Genomic DNA, 15,180 nt, shown 5'->3' with positions numbered 1-15,180 from the left:
GCTTGCGGGAAGCTTTGACAAATAGTCTGCGGTAGACTTTATAAACGGCCTGCGGTAGGCTTTGATATGGTGCATTTTTTATTTTTTGGTCGGCATTTTATTTTTCCCCGTCTGTCTGTTACGTTTGTCTGAAAACGTGTTTGTGTTCTCTCTGTGTGTGCTGCTTTGTGTGCCGGCTGCCGTGGAAGTGCGCTGTTTGTCCTCAGAGCTTTGTGTGTGCGTATGTGTGGCCGTGTGTGTGCGCGTGCACGAGTTCGGGCTGGCTGTGTGTTTCAGCAGAGTGTTAAGTTGTTTGGATAGCGCTGTGTGTGTGAATTTGCATTGATTTTGCTGCGTTTTATTGTGAAGTTATTATGGACACTGAGTTGCGACACGTGCTGTACGCTATTTTATGGTCGGGGTTCGTTGAAGAGTCGTAACGGGGAAAGTACAACGATGGCGAAAACGTGGTCGTTTAGTTTAAAACATAAATAAATAAATAAAATAAATAGGAGTTCAGTACATAAAACTGGTACCAGAAAACAAAATTATTGGTTGTGGTTTGATTTTAACATAACTTTGAGATGTCTCTCTTTTTAAACGTGCACGGGGATTTAAAAGGTTACTGACGATTGGGGTTTAAAATTAATTAAATTGACACATGACAACATTGGACAATTTCTGAAGCTTCAGTAAATTTCATATAAATTTTAGTAAAATTGATATAAATTACAGTAAAATTTGATAGAATAATGACCACAGACTGACACTTGGGGACTGATGAAATTTTGACTGACTATAAAACCTGGCCAGATGTGTGTGTTTTGTGTTTTCTGTAATGTGTTGTGTGTTTTTGTTTGTGTTATAATTCATGTTGGTTTGACAGAGTGTGTGATTGGAGATAAAATACCATTTGGTATTTTATGTCATATAACTACTGAATTTTTCTCAGTGCTGTTTGATGGTGCAAAATTTCTAGTTTTTACAAACATCCTCTGTGTTAAATTGAACTAACTTCTTAAAATTAAACAATAACAGCAGTAACTGTGACCTGCAGTGTACAGTTTGGAAGGTGATTAAAGGATAGAATCTTGATAAAATACATTATCTGAACAAATTGAAATTACAATATGGGTTCTACGGTTAAATAAATGAATAAATAAATAACGAAAGAAAGAATAAGCCAAGAAAATTAGGTCACAGAGGATTCTAGAAATGCTGTCTTGGCAAATTAATAGTTAAATACATAAATATGCTGAATGGATAAATAGATAAATACATAACTGATTAGGTACAGCTATGAAATAAATTAAATAAAAATTTATATAGACTTGAGAACTGAATAGTGGATATAATGTTAATTATTCCTTCTAAGGCTGTGAAGGTAGTAGGAAAATGGAATGACATACAATGAGTAAAATAGGATTTTTTTCATGAGTTGAGGATAAGAAAAAAAAACGAAGATTTTTAGAGAAACAGGCTCTAACTGTAAGAGGTAATTGTTCAGATAACAACAAACTGCAATATACAACTGACTCTAGATATTTTCACAATCAGTCTTTTTCAAACAGACCAAAACTTTAAGATAGATAAAATATTGTTAAATCTACAGGACTTACGGATAATTAGACAGGATAAATTAGAAGTCACTCTCTTGTTAAATAGAAATTGGTTAAATATAGAAAAGTTTGCTAAAATTTACAAGATTTGTTGTTGAAGGATAACATTAAGTTTGAAATAACTTATTGGTTAATAAATAAAAAAGATTATATGGAACTATTGTAGAGAATCAATATTAAACTGTAATACGAGATGATTCAATACTGCCTATAGACAGACGAGAGGGCTTCGAATAAAATAAAATAAGAAAATTAAGTAAAATAAATACATAGAACAAAACAAGAAGAAGCGACAAGTATGTTTATTTAAGATATGAGAATAATGGAGCTCAGGGAGGAGTTTCAACCCCCATTCACAGAAGTTCAGCACGGGAGAACAAGCTACAGCTGTGCTGTAATTTCTACCCCCACTAGATTCAACTAATTAACATGTGAAACCTTTTTGCATATCACTAATTTTAAGTACAAAGCAACCTCTGCTCACAGCAGCTCAGCAGAAAAGAACAAACAACTGTAAGGCAAATAATTTTCTCTCCCATCGTTTAAACTACCTCCTGGAAAATGTAAAATATAAGTTTGTAGCATCGAAACACTGAGTCGCCTGTCACACACAGACACTCTTGGTAATGATTTTCTGTTTTCCTTTCATATTACTTTATATATTAAGTAGTGAGTAATTTAGGATTTTAATCTTTACATTTCTTTACATTAGTCTGATTTTTTATTTGGCTATTTGTGTCAGTTCTTTGTTTATTTTGTTAAATATAACGAATTACTTTCTTTCTTTTGAGTTATCAGTTTCCTCTGGACCCGTTCACCAGGGGATAGGGAATTTTGGTCTTTAGTTTAATTTTTTTTCATTTGTAGATTTGGTTATATTCGGACCAGTATTTCTCGAAATTTATCATTTTTAGATTTTCTCAACTAAGACTACATTTTGAATTTTTTCAATGTCTCTCTGGCCGGTTTATGCAACACTTTCACAGAGTCTTAATTGGTAAACACGTTTTGTCAAACGCTAGTGAAAAGTTTTGAGAAGCTTGTAAAATGACTTATTTGACAATCATAACAGTAATGTCCTTTACAACTGTAATGTGAAGTATTTTGGGAAAATAGCAATTTTGAAGGTTTAAACCATGCAGAATGAATTGTTCTGTTTGATTTTTGAAAGGTTTATTTTTTGGGACAAAAGGCAGCCTTAAATTTGGGTAGTATTTTTCAGTAAAATAATAATCCTGTTTCATCATCATCGTTATTTCACATAATAGAAATATGATACATTAGCCAGTAATGTATCATACAGGGGGGAGAATATGTTACGGATTTATTTTTATTTTTATATTACTTACGTAATTTACTGAAACTTTTATTACTTAAACAAATTTTTTGAAGAACATGTCTGATATGTGTTACACAAAAAAGTGAAACGAAAATATGGTCTGATAAGTGCTTATTTTAAATGGATTTGAGTTGTTCTCCATTAAAAGATTTTCTGACAATGGGCTAAGGTATGTTGATACAATAGATAAATTTATAGTGATAATGGAGCATATTTTGGTTAATTAACTTGGGAAAATAATTATAGAAATTAAAATATTATTGTGTCAGCCATTTTCAGAGCATTAATTTAATGGAGCATGAATGTTTTAAGAAATGTTTTGAAGAATCTGTCATTGATTAAAGTTATCATTAATCAGGAAACGTACACAGGTGGGATTATAATGGTTTTTTCTAAACTTGATTTTTGTTTTGATTTACATCCATTTAAAACGATTTTGAATAAAACTTTAAATTCGACGACAAGTATAAGCCTGGGTACAATTGGTGTATTTTGAAAATGTCTGGATTTGTTTCATTATAATTTCTCCAAGTCTAACTTTTGAATTTTGTTTAAGGAACGCATGTAAAATGATTTACACAGATAACCAATAAGATCTAGTTTGTTCTATGAAAGTAATTTAAACTGGACTGTTTAATTCACATTGTTATTCATTTTGATGGTAAATGTAAGCTTTACAACTACATTTTTAAGTTTTTGTTATTGTTTTGTTTCGTTTGTTTAATCCTATTTTTACAAGATTGGTTTAAGAAAAGATCTGCATATGTTTAACATTCTGGGAACACGTTACTTTGGAAACATGTCTTTTGAAGCAAATGATTACAGGGTTTTGGTGTTTTCCATCGGTTAGGAGCTATAGTATATTATAATAGAAACGTAAATTGAAGGGATCACATCCACCATTTGATGAACAGAACTGGACAGAGTAGGAGATAAGGTTTCACGTGATGTGTTGCTCATGGTTTTACACACAGACTGCCCTGGAGCTCGGAGCTCCAGGACTCTGGACTCTGTCATACAAGCTGTGTCATGCAAGGCGGGGGTGGGGCTGCTTGGAGAAGCGGCTTCACACTTATTTCGAAGATAACAGCCACAGAGCCACGAGCGTTGGAAGGATTCACTCGAACACACAGTGATTTGAAGATGTTTGTGTTGAATTACACAAATGAATGATGCCTTTGGATAAATCTGATCTCTGTCTTGTCATTATAGTTTTGCAGCTGGTTTCCTGGTGCCCTGCGGATGTGGTCTCCTTCAAAGTCTGCGTTCTTTGATAAAAAGGATTAAAATAATTTCCCTGGATGGAAAATAACAAAACAAATTTATTTTTAGGTGAAACCATCGTTTGATTATGCTGACTGTAATGAAGATGATATTAAAGAATGTTGTAATTGTGTTTCTGATGCTAATGAAATTCATGTTGAACACAAAATGTCTGTGTAATGACCTGTGACAGGTCGTTTCTTGAGGTTTCCAGTCGAAGAAGATCAGGCTACAAGAGGATCATCATCGACATTAATTTTTATTGCGTGTTTTTCGTTCGTTGGGAACTTTGAAAAGGACTTTCGTTTCGTTTTTTGCGCGCATTTTTTGAACATTTTCCTGACGAAGACTTCATATTTTTTAAGAGACTGTCGATGGACATTTAAAAAAAAAACAGAAAAAGACGAGCAGCAGATTGTAACTTTGTGTGTTTCTCATTTTGGCAGATTGTAATTTTGTGGTGAATGTTGTCCTTTAAGTTGCAGACATTTCTTACTAATTTTTCTATGTATGTTTCTGTTTTGTTTTTTCATTTTATACTTTGGGTTTTGTTTGTCCTGTGTTTTTGGTTCTATTGTGATAATTTTGTTTTATGATTTTATTTTTGGGAGGATAAGTATTTCTTACCCTTGGGTTTTGTTTAAAAAGGGGGACTGGATATAATTAGGGTACGTCACTCTTTTGGTTTTCATTTTTTGGTTTTTTTTTCGTTTTTCTTTTAGTTTAATACACAGTTTTTGGCTCTGTATTAGAAGGCTTAATCAATTTTTATTGAGGTCTTTTTGAAGACCTCAAAAGGGGGAACTGTAAAGAAAATAATTATTGTTTGGTGCTTAATATAGCTAATCCACGACATGTGTAAAGGTATAGCCAACACTTTAATTTGGAATAGTTTCTGTTGAGCAGTTGGGAATTCAGCAGACAAAGCAGGGCCTTTTTTCCTCCCCCTTTTGACAGACACAGCAATAAAATTTACAATTCCGAGAGAGCAGAACAGACTTCTTGGCGCCTCTCGGCCAGGTCGGACGGAGATGGGCACGAAGTGGTTAGATAAAAACCAGACATCGGAGCTGTAAAGAAGGGGAGTTTCCGGGAGTTTCTAAGTTTCTAATTGGTCAAAGAACGGAACGCCTTGACTGCATATATTAAATAGGGAAACACCTCTTTCATTAAAAAGTACAGGTCAGCAAGCCAGAGAGAGAGGTTTTTTTCCATCTTTTCCTCCACATTTTGGGCGCCTTTGTCTGTCTTTTGTGTTTCGTGTTGTCTGTTCTCTTGTCTGTATAAAATGTATATCTCTGTACCTCTGCAGCTTTGTTGTCGATTGCTTTGTATGAGATTAAACTCCGTGATCTGTGACGTCAACACGTTTTGTTGTTGTTTCGTTTTAACAGCACGCGGTTGCGGGTCGCTCATGGAGAACGCCGCTCGATCCCGGGCAAAAGGAAAAGAGGAAGGATCCAAAGGTTTTGTCCAAAGCTAGCATTTAATGATCCTCATTTTTTAATAGGTTGTTCTTATCATTAGAAAAATGAAAAAAGGGCGTATTTGCCATACAAAGGCCCTGATAAAATAATGAAAATGGGAGGAAATGTTTTAAAATGTTCATGTGTTAAGTTTCATTCAGGTAAAGTGTCATTTTAAAAGATGAGATGGTTCTAAAATAAAAGCAATTAGAAGGTGTTTTGTAGTGGCATTTGTTTGTGTGTGGGTTGATTATTGGGGGGGGCGCAGCAGGCATTGTGCTCCTTGGAGGGGGGCTCACCCTTTCATACTTTGAAAACCCCTGAATTAATGAATTACTGCAGTGATGCAATAATTAATGCAAAAGGAGGCCCAACTCATCAGTAAAGTGATATATTTCTAAAGGCTGGGACTCTGTACTAAAACTCGTTTTGTTTGTTACTTTTCTGAGGAAGTTGAATTAGCTGTAAAACCATAGTCAAATAAACTAGCACAAAGAAAAGATGTAAAACACACCACCCAGTCTGTAGTATTGTTACTTGTTGGACAAAATGTCATAAATAAATAAACCTTTTAGTTATTTAATGCACATTTAAGGCGTCGAACTCAACTTACAAGTGTTAAACTTAGGCAATAATTAATTTCAGTTCGTCATGTGCTCGCTTGAACTATAAAACAAAGCCAAACTTTAAACCCTCGATCTATCGTGAAGCATTAGGAGGAAACGCGGCGTTTTAAACTTGTTTGGTCCCTGCGGCTTCCCGTAGTCAACAGCCTGGGCGTCGCTGCGCTGCGTAGAAACCCAACACCTCACAACAGCGCCAGTAGAACCGTGGGCGTCTCTTATATAAAGGAAAACTCGATATAAAGCGTGAAAAAAGAAAGAAAATGCACTCGGCCGCGCTGGACAGCAGTGGTTCACCGAGGAAGAGGACTGTTTCTCGGGGAATGAGCGAGGACGAGTCCCTGCGCAGCATCATAAAGGAGGTGAGGTGAAAAATCACGGAGACGTCGTTAATGTTTAATGCCAGGGCTAAAGCCTCTATTCGGTGCTACGGTTACAACCGATTAACACAATAAAACACAACAAGCCGAGCATTAAGTACTTATTAGACTGTGTGACAAAACAGCAGCTAGCTAAATAAAATATAGTGTTTGATTCTGGCCTGTAGCTGCGCGTCACTTCCCCATTACTAGCTAATTTAGCCCGTTGTGTTTTGGTTGAGGCTGATTGTGATGCTAACTCCTGTGTGTCTTTCAGACGGACAGCTCCTCCAGACGGCTGCCCCGGAGCGACAGCAGGACAGGAACCCTGAGGAAGAGGACCGACAGCCAGGTGGGAGATTAATGCGTTGCCATGGTGACCTCCACCCGCTAATTGTCATCTCTACCATCGCAACGCTAGGATTAAAATTACAGAGCGTCAGCATTGTTTGGACACGTTGTAACCTACTTTTAAACAATATTTAATCCCTTTCTGCATTGTTAGCATCTTCTAAAAATATCCAAATAGTTACAGGTTCAAAACAGCTTCTAAGTAGTATTTCTATAAAAAAAAGAAATCGGTATAGAATATATTTGTTTAAATTATTAACTGTCTAGAAATAATTCAAAACGTCATTAACACTGTATTGTGTAAAGCACGTGTGTCAAACTCAAGGTCGGGGGGCCGAATCCGGCCCACCATAGCTTTTTATGTGGCCCTAGAGACACATACAGAGCTCTCAAGTATACAATTGTATGCCTGCATATTATTATTATTATTATTATTATTATTATTATTTTACCAGTGAAATCAAATTAGTTTTTATCTGTATTCAGTCAAATTATAATAATGTGAAAGGACACTCAATATTTTTTAGCTTACAGAAGTATGGATTGAAAGCAGAGTCATCTATTAATGCATATTTTAACAGTTTATTGTGTAGTTTTATCAATATATATGGCTCTTTGATCTTTAATGTGTCCCAAAATAAAAAATGAGTTTAATGCCTTTGGTCTAAAGCAATGGTTCTCAACCTTGCTGAAAAAAACAGTGATGATTAAAGATAACATAAAGCACCAAAATGACAGAAAGATACATGAGAAACTTCAGTAACTTATTCTAAAACTAAACTATATAACAAAGTAGCAAAACTTCGTAAAAATAACAACAAAAAAAAACAGTGAAATCCTAATTCCTACAGATGAGCAAACCTTCAGAATAAGACGCTACAGATTATGACCATAAGAGGAATAATCTGTTATTCTGCATGCAGTCAGAGATTCATGACTGAAATTATTTTTAGATAATAAAAATATCTGAGAAATGATGTCTGCTGATATTATTTACATATTAAAATACCCCGATCATCACGTCGGAGCAGGGAAACACCAAAACGCGCAGGACAATGGGCCTTGAGGAGCAAGATTGAGATACACGTTAATCTAAATCCTTGAGTTCAGGCGTTTTAGTCGCTTCTTTACCCACTGGCATATTATTTGCTTTGCATTTAGGAGCTCAGTGAAGTCCAATCTGCAAACTTCCTTGCTATGTAAAATTGTCACAAATCAAATAAATGGCTTATTACAGGAATTGAGTGACATCCTGATTAGGAAAATCAGCCATTTAATGAATGTTGTGTTGGAGAAAGGATGCATCTAAAATTTGCAGGATAGTTCCTCCTGAGGATTGAACTTTGCCACCCCTGTTCTGCAGTAAAATGTTAGTGGTATAAAACAAAGTGGAAGTGACTGAGAACAACAGCAACTAAGCCACAAGGTGGTCAGCCACATAAAGTCACGGTGACGGTGAGGAACATATTTTGCAGAGCTCATCAACTTTCTGTACAGGCAGATCTCCAAACGTCATGTGGCATCCAGTTGCTTCCAAACCTTATACCACCAAGTACGTTGCAAAATGTCATTTGTAATAACAAATTTTTCCACTGTAATAACTAGTAGTTGATTGATGAGTGAAGTGGAGTAGTCACTGAAAGTCAGGAGGTGGAGGTAGAAAACAAAGCTTTTATCCTCTCACTCTGCCACCATGCAGCTCATTCTGCAGTGCAGACCTTCTCTATAGGGATGCACCGATTTATCGGTGCAGATTTCCCTACTTTTGTGAGATCGGTCATCGGCCGATTTTTACATGTGAAGCTGATCTTAACCACCGATTTTATCTACCTCGGCAAAGATATTTAAATCAACCGCTATCTTCTTCTGCTCTGCTGTGAGAGAGGTTTGAGCAGCAGACCGGCCCACCAGTCTGCTGTTGCAGTTAACAATAGTCATCTCACTGTTGGCAACTCACCAACTTTCTTGCTACATTTAGCAACATTTTAGACAAAAAGAAATTGGTACCGGCCAAAACTGGGATCGGCACGTCAGGAATTTAATAGATTGGTAATCGGCCAGAAAACTGCAATCGGTGCATTCCTACTTCTGTGTGCTTTAGTTTTAGTCCAGGGTTGGTTTGACAGATGTTGGTTTGCAATGAAAAATCAGACAGAATCCAGAAATTGTAGAGCTCTGAATTTTTTTTTTTTTTCCTTTATGCAGTTCTTCAAACATTTAATTCCAGTTCACAGCACGACATGCATTCAAACAGGAGGGAGAGCCTCCCTCTGATCTAAACCACCTGGCTTTTAAAGCATTGGCTCCTACCAGGACCAATTAAAGGGTGGAGACAACATTTACATTTCCAGATAGAAAAAAACCATTTGTGCTAAACTATATTCCTAGAAAAATATTTACATAATTACAACTAACAACTTCACAACTAAAACAAAAACAATCTGGGCCCAAACAAAATCCAAAAAACGTCTCCCCTCCCTCTCAAACGATGGGTTTTCCCAGTGAGGCTGATTGAAAACACCAGGTCCTTGTCAGCACTGCTAATGGGCAACACATGACCAGGTGACCTCAAACAGAAGAGAGAATGATTAAAACAAAATATTAAATAAAGCAAGTTACTTCCTCCAAACAAAAGCAATACATTTACCAGATAAACTGGAATATAGGAAGTACAAAAAAAACAGCACCTGTTAGGGAGGGGATAAATTCCTCACAACAGACAATATATGAATAAAGAATTAATGCATAATAGATTAAAAAGAGTTCAATAATTTCCATTCTGATGATTAATATTTTTTGAGGGGGAATTTTGTTTATAGAGACTTAATAATCCATTTTATTGATGGTTTTGGTTGTTGTGTTTTACTTTGGACATTTAAAATGTCCTCCAGTTCAAGTATTAAAAACGAAGTGTCATTATCAATTCATATTTGAAAATATTCTCAAAACAGCAATGTTATTGTTTATCTCAATAATTTCTGGGACAATTTATTGTCCAGCAAAAATTTGTTATCGCTACAGGCCTGTTTATGCAGCTGATTTCTTTTTTCCTAATCTGTGTGAACATGTTCTCTAAACTAACAAATATCCTGTATTTATTTCTTTCAGCAGTCCGACCAGGACCTCTTCATGGGACTCCCAGATATGGTGACTCTTATTCCTACTGTCTTAAGAAAAACGAAAGCCGCTTAAAGTAATTAACGAATTAAAAACCTGGAGTGATTCTAAAAACATATTTCTGAACATATGGAGCAACATAAGGCCTCCCTCATAAGTTTGGTCTCCTCCTCTGAGAGCTTGTTGAGCCGTCGCTCTACCTCGGACTGTGGTGTGCGTTCTGCTGAATTCGCCCGTACTGATTTGTTATTGCTGTGTGTGTGTGTGTGTGTGTGTGTGTGTGTGTGTGTGTGTCGCAGTTGGAGCTGCAGGCCAGCTACGACGAGGCGGTCCAGGAGCTGCGTGGGCTGGAGGTCGAGCGAGAGGCTCTGTTGTTCCAGGTGGACGTCCTGCAGGACTCTCTGGAGGGCGTAGAGGAGCTGCTGGCCGAAGCCCAGAGGGAAGCCGGACAGGCCAGTTTGGTAAGGCCGAGCTTTTGGGTCCTGACTGTATTAAAACAAGCCGTGCGTCGCCTCGTTACGCTGGTTTCTCTTTGTTTGTAGGCGCTGGAACGCGAGAGAGAGGAGAAGAGGAAACTGGAGAGCCTGGTTTGCTCTCTGATGAAGGAGGTGGAGAGATTAAGAGAGGTAAAACAGGAACTGAAAGGAGAACTTGATGTAATGTCGGAGAAGTACTGCACTGACAGATAAAGGGTTTGAATATTTGCATACCTACATGCATAAAAATAGGATAATATTATAAATGTAAGCAAACAGGTTTTTTTAATAAAGATTTTGTACAGTGGATATTCTCAGAGCTTTTTCCAACCACAATTAGGAAGAGACACTGAAGTATTGTAAATATTCTTGAATGCATGAATAAATAGATATGACAACTAGACCATTCTCTCTATTTATAAATACATTATTACAACAAATGACTTGTTTGTCTGTAGGACAACTGAGTCCTCTAGGATCATTTCTCTTCCTGCAATCACATCTAAAGTCCTGTGTGACTCTCTTCTCTGCAGCTCCACACAAACATTTTCTATAAGATGAAAGTCCAGCGCAATTAAATATATCTAGGTTTCTATTCGTGTTATTATTTTCTTGGTATTTTACTGGTTGTTTGTTTTTAAATTTATTATTATTATTATTTACGGTTTCCACAGGAACCTTTCTAAGCCTGGTGGCAGGAGCGTAGGGCAGTCATTCACTGTCTTCTGGGTTTGTGAGTTAAAAATGTTTCAAGTTGACAGAAAATTTGAAAATATCACTAAGTAGTTATGTGTTCTTGGAAGACTTTATTAGCAATATCTAAACTACAAAGTCTTAAAAAAGTCAAACATTAAAAAAATCTAAAATAAACAAACTTTCCTTAGCCTGGTGGCCCGCCAGGCTTATAATGTACTGGGGGGAACCCTGTTAGTTTTGTTTTTTTTAATCAAACTTCATTTTATGTCTTATTATGCTGTAATTATTGTGAAGCATTTTAGTCAGCTGAGGTTGTTGTAAATGTGCTATAGAAATAAATTTTGACTTGATTTGACTAATTAAAGACTTTTTGCACACGTTTATCATTCATACGTACACAATTAGTAAATTCTCAGATTTACCTTCTTTGGACGACAATTTTTACAAAGAACTTAAGATTTATGAACATTAAAATATACATTGAAGTGACAGCCAATTACTAGTGTAATTTCTCCTCTTTTCAGGAAGCAACCAGCCACCATAAAGAAGAGAAAGACTCCCTGCTGTGCGAACCTTGCAGCACCAAGCTTGTCAATGGTGGGGTAGCGGGTCCAGAGGAAGGGGGACGTCCAGCAGGGGACATTCTCACAAAACCGCGACGGATGGTCAATCAGCTCCTGGCCCAGATGCCGTCTCTAGCGCTCGACGGCGTCGTCTCCACCAACGGCGTCCTCCAGAGGCCGTACGAAAACCACAGCCAGGACGGGCGGGATCCGTCTCCTGACAGGAACGACTCAGACAAAAGTGCCTACGAGGACGCGTCTGCCGAGACTCCGGAGCAGGACCGGACCTTTCCCGGGGACGGAGACCTGCCTCACGATTCAGAGGACAAAGAAAAATGTCCAGCTGACGACAGCCAGCCCCGAGACCCCGCCAACCCGGATGGCTGCGTTTTGTCTTAAATTCATCCGAGTTTAAAGGTGAACCTTTTTTTCTTTTCACGTCTGGTAAAATTCAAGAGCTTTTCCTTTATAATTATCATCAGAGAAAACTTTGATCTGAGCTGATTAATAAATCAAAAGCATTTCATCAGCTGCGTTTTACACTGAATGTTTACTGTTTTAGTTGCCCTTTAAGCTAGATTGCCAAACATTTCCTAAAAAGGCAAGAACGAGCTTTTTCTTTGTCGCACATCGAGTCATTCAGTCGTCATGATTTGAACTAGACGGATACTTTTCCTTCGGCGTCATTTATAATTGTGTAACCAAATCACTGCAGTACATATTCACTACAAAAGAAAGCTCAGGTTTGCCATGTGAAGCCCACAGACTACATTTATATTAACTGCCAAGAATAATGCTGAAGTCGGCCTTTGCTCCTTTCAACAAGATAAAGAGGGAAAACTGCTGAGTTATTTGTCATCTGGATTTATCTGTATCCAAAACTCTGCAGGAATCCAGACATGGACTGTTGCTGTTTTGGTTTTACTGTTTCATTTCAAAATAGACCAATTCTTTTTACTTGAAGTAGACTTATGACATTTATCTTTGCATGTTATCGTAAGATGCTAGGCACATTATTACTAGGGATTTTTCAATTATGGTTAAACACCATCTAGATATACTCTTCAGTCTTAAGATATTTTTATATGGTCCCTTTGATATGTTTTGCTCTGAAAGTTTTTAAAAATATGGTTGCATTTGCACTTTTTTTAAGGTCAGAGGTTTGTCAGATTACAACAGCAGCAACATTCCTTTCACAACCGAGCGCGTCCGTTTGAAATAATCCTCTGAAGTGCAGCAGGATAAATAAATACCGTCTGTCTACATGGAGACAATTATATGTTTGCACTTTTCTGTGGAACTTGCTGAAGTGTCTGTTTGGACGTCTCTTATTGCTGTACACTATTTTTACGTCACGTTTCTCTTCAGTACTTAAGGCAACTGTAAACCGGTTTGTGTCTTTTGTGATGCATGAACAGAAACATAGTCACTATTTTATAAACTGCACATGAAATGATTCCTGTACTTTTGCACGAAGTACTTCAATACATATTATGTAATATGTCACTTAGTGCATCATTTGTTTCACGTTTTTCTTTCCAGATCAAGGACAGATTATAAAAGTTTGAAACGTATCACGCTAGGTTAACGTAAAAATGCTCCTAATGAGACAATACTAATGAATTCATGGATATCTACAGTGCATTCAGCTGCATTTAGCAGACATGTTGTTGTCAAGCTGCAAAGTATTTGCCTTTGTAATGTTTATTCTTTACCCAAATGCTGGCTCAAACACTAATACTTGACTGTTTATTGTTCTGGTTGCCAAGATACACAAGATAATCAACCATCTCTGATGCCTTGATCAGGTTTGTCCTTCTTAAAATGTCTGTAAGTGCTGTCTGGTCAGAAACAATCTACAGTAGTTCTATCAAATAAACCATACAGTTTCGGACATTGTTTATAAATGGATCCACTGGTCAGCAGACGTTGTGTTCTGCACAATTTTAAAAATACTCTTTTGTTTGTTGTTGTCGTTTGATTTCAATACAATGTAAAAAAAAAGAAAAAGTCCTTACTGTATCTTAATGCCTTTTTTGGGTTTTAATATTTTTTCATTTTCTTAGCTTTTAAATGTTTTGCTGTCAAAATAAAGGATGATTTATATGAAAATACATTGACGTTGACGTTTGTGTTTATATTTATTCAACATTCAGCTGGAACATTAGAAATACTTTCACATGAAGCTTGGCTGGAGGCCGAAAAAGGAAACTAAATACGCTGCGTTGAAAATAAGTGTTTAGTTAACTTGGCATAAATAATATGAATGATACAGAAAGTAACCCTGTGCAGACTAGTGAGTAATGCAAAATGAGCAAGAAATAAAACACATTCTCATGAAGATGCTGACAGAATAAATAAACTTTCAGTAAAACATGTTGTTTCAGCACTTATCCAATAGATGGCAAAGCTGACTCCTGATAAAGAAAAATCACAGCTTCTTCACTCTCGGGTTTCATTTAAAGAAATAAATCTTGGTGCCTCAATAGAAACACTTTTCTCCCATTTTGAGAATTTAATTGAAAGTTTCTTGTCTGGTACATTTCATTGGCATCCCTGTTGAAAACATAAAAATGCCTAAATTAAAATTATAATCATTATAATCTGAGGTAAAATCTCACTGTTAAACATAAAAAATAAATCACTTTAGTTTGTTTAATCAGTTAAGGAGAAACCCCATATCAAAGTCATTAGTGGTAAAACTGTTTTCACCTCAGAAAAGTGTGGAAAAAAAGTCCCACACTAAAAAAACAATTGTATTTGTTTGTTATTTATATACTTACTTGTTATAAATGTTAGATTTTAGCCTAAACTGCACAAGTTTAACTTTCATGGGACGAACACTAAGTGGAAAAACATTGAGTCCTGATTTAAGTTTTACACAGAATACCTAGACAAAGACAAGGACTTCTGGAATATTCCTATTTGGACATCAGAGCAGAAGCATAAAAAATTTACACCATTCCAGGAAACAAACCTCGTAACAACAAACCATAAAGCACGAAGGTGGAAGTGTCATGATCTGGGAAGACTTTGCTGCAGCAGGACACGTCTACCTCTGAAGAGAGTGGTACATGCTGCATCTCTTTGAAGGGTTAAAATGAGCTCTTATGAAAAAGTCCTAATCTTTTCCTAATGGCTGAAAAGTGTGTATTTTTTAAATAATTTGTTTAATGACTAAAACTAAGTGGAATTTAGATGTTTACCTGTGATTATATTACTTTATTTTCTAAAGATAAAAAGTTATATTAGATTTCTAAGCATTTCCTGTAACACTTTATTTGACGGGTTGTGAATAAGACCTTCATGACACCGTCATAAACATGACA

General features: G+C 36.4%; 1 protein-coding gene across 2 annotated transcripts; it reads left to right on the top strand.

Annotated features, from left to right (window-relative positions):
* The first annotated feature begins 6,422 nt into the window (after positions 1-6,422).
* LOC116710221 (leucine-rich repeat flightless-interacting protein 2) lies at positions 6,423-13,965 on the top strand. Of its 2 annotated transcripts, none has more exons than XM_032549124.1 (6): positions 6,423-6,651; positions 6,926-7,000; positions 10,111-10,146; positions 10,416-10,577; positions 10,659-10,742; positions 11,813-13,965. In XM_032549124.1, exons 1-6 carry the CDS (start codon positions 6,553-6,555, stop codon positions 12,248-12,250), a joined length of 894 nt encoding a protein of 297 aa, XP_032405015.1. In that variant the 5' UTR covers positions 6,423-6,552; the 3' UTR covers positions 12,251-13,965. The 2 variants fall into 2 exon arrangements, with proteins under 2 accessions (XP_032405015.1, XP_032405014.1); XM_032549123.1 differs by having other exon boundaries at positions 10,108-10,146.
* The last annotated feature ends 1,215 nt before the right edge of the window (positions 13,966-15,180 follow it).

This window comes from Xiphophorus hellerii, chromosome 20, assembly GCF_003331165.1.
Source record: "Xiphophorus hellerii strain 12219 chromosome 20, Xiphophorus_hellerii-4.1, whole genome shotgun sequence".
In the NCBI taxonomy this organism is placed as follows: Eukaryota; Metazoa; Chordata; class Actinopteri; order Cyprinodontiformes; family Poeciliidae; genus Xiphophorus; species Xiphophorus hellerii.
The sequence above is the reverse complement of the archived record's forward strand: the minus strand, read 5'-3'. Positions and strand labels throughout refer to the sequence as shown.

Excerpts from the sequence above, each read along its gene's own strand:
- LOC116710221 (XM_032549123.1), top strand. The coding sequence starts at position 6,553 with ATGCACTCGGCCGCGCTGGACAGCAGTGGTTCACCGAGGAAGAGGACT. Across the intron at positions 6,652-6,925 it reads TGCGCAGCATCATAAAGGAG|ACGGACAGCTCCTCCAGACG; the intron begins GTGAGGTGAAAA and ends TGTGTCTTTCAG. Across the intron at positions 10,147-10,415 it reads TCATGGGACTCCCAGATATG|TTGGAGCTGCAGGCCAGCTA; the intron begins GTGACTCTTATT and ends TGTGTGTCGCAG.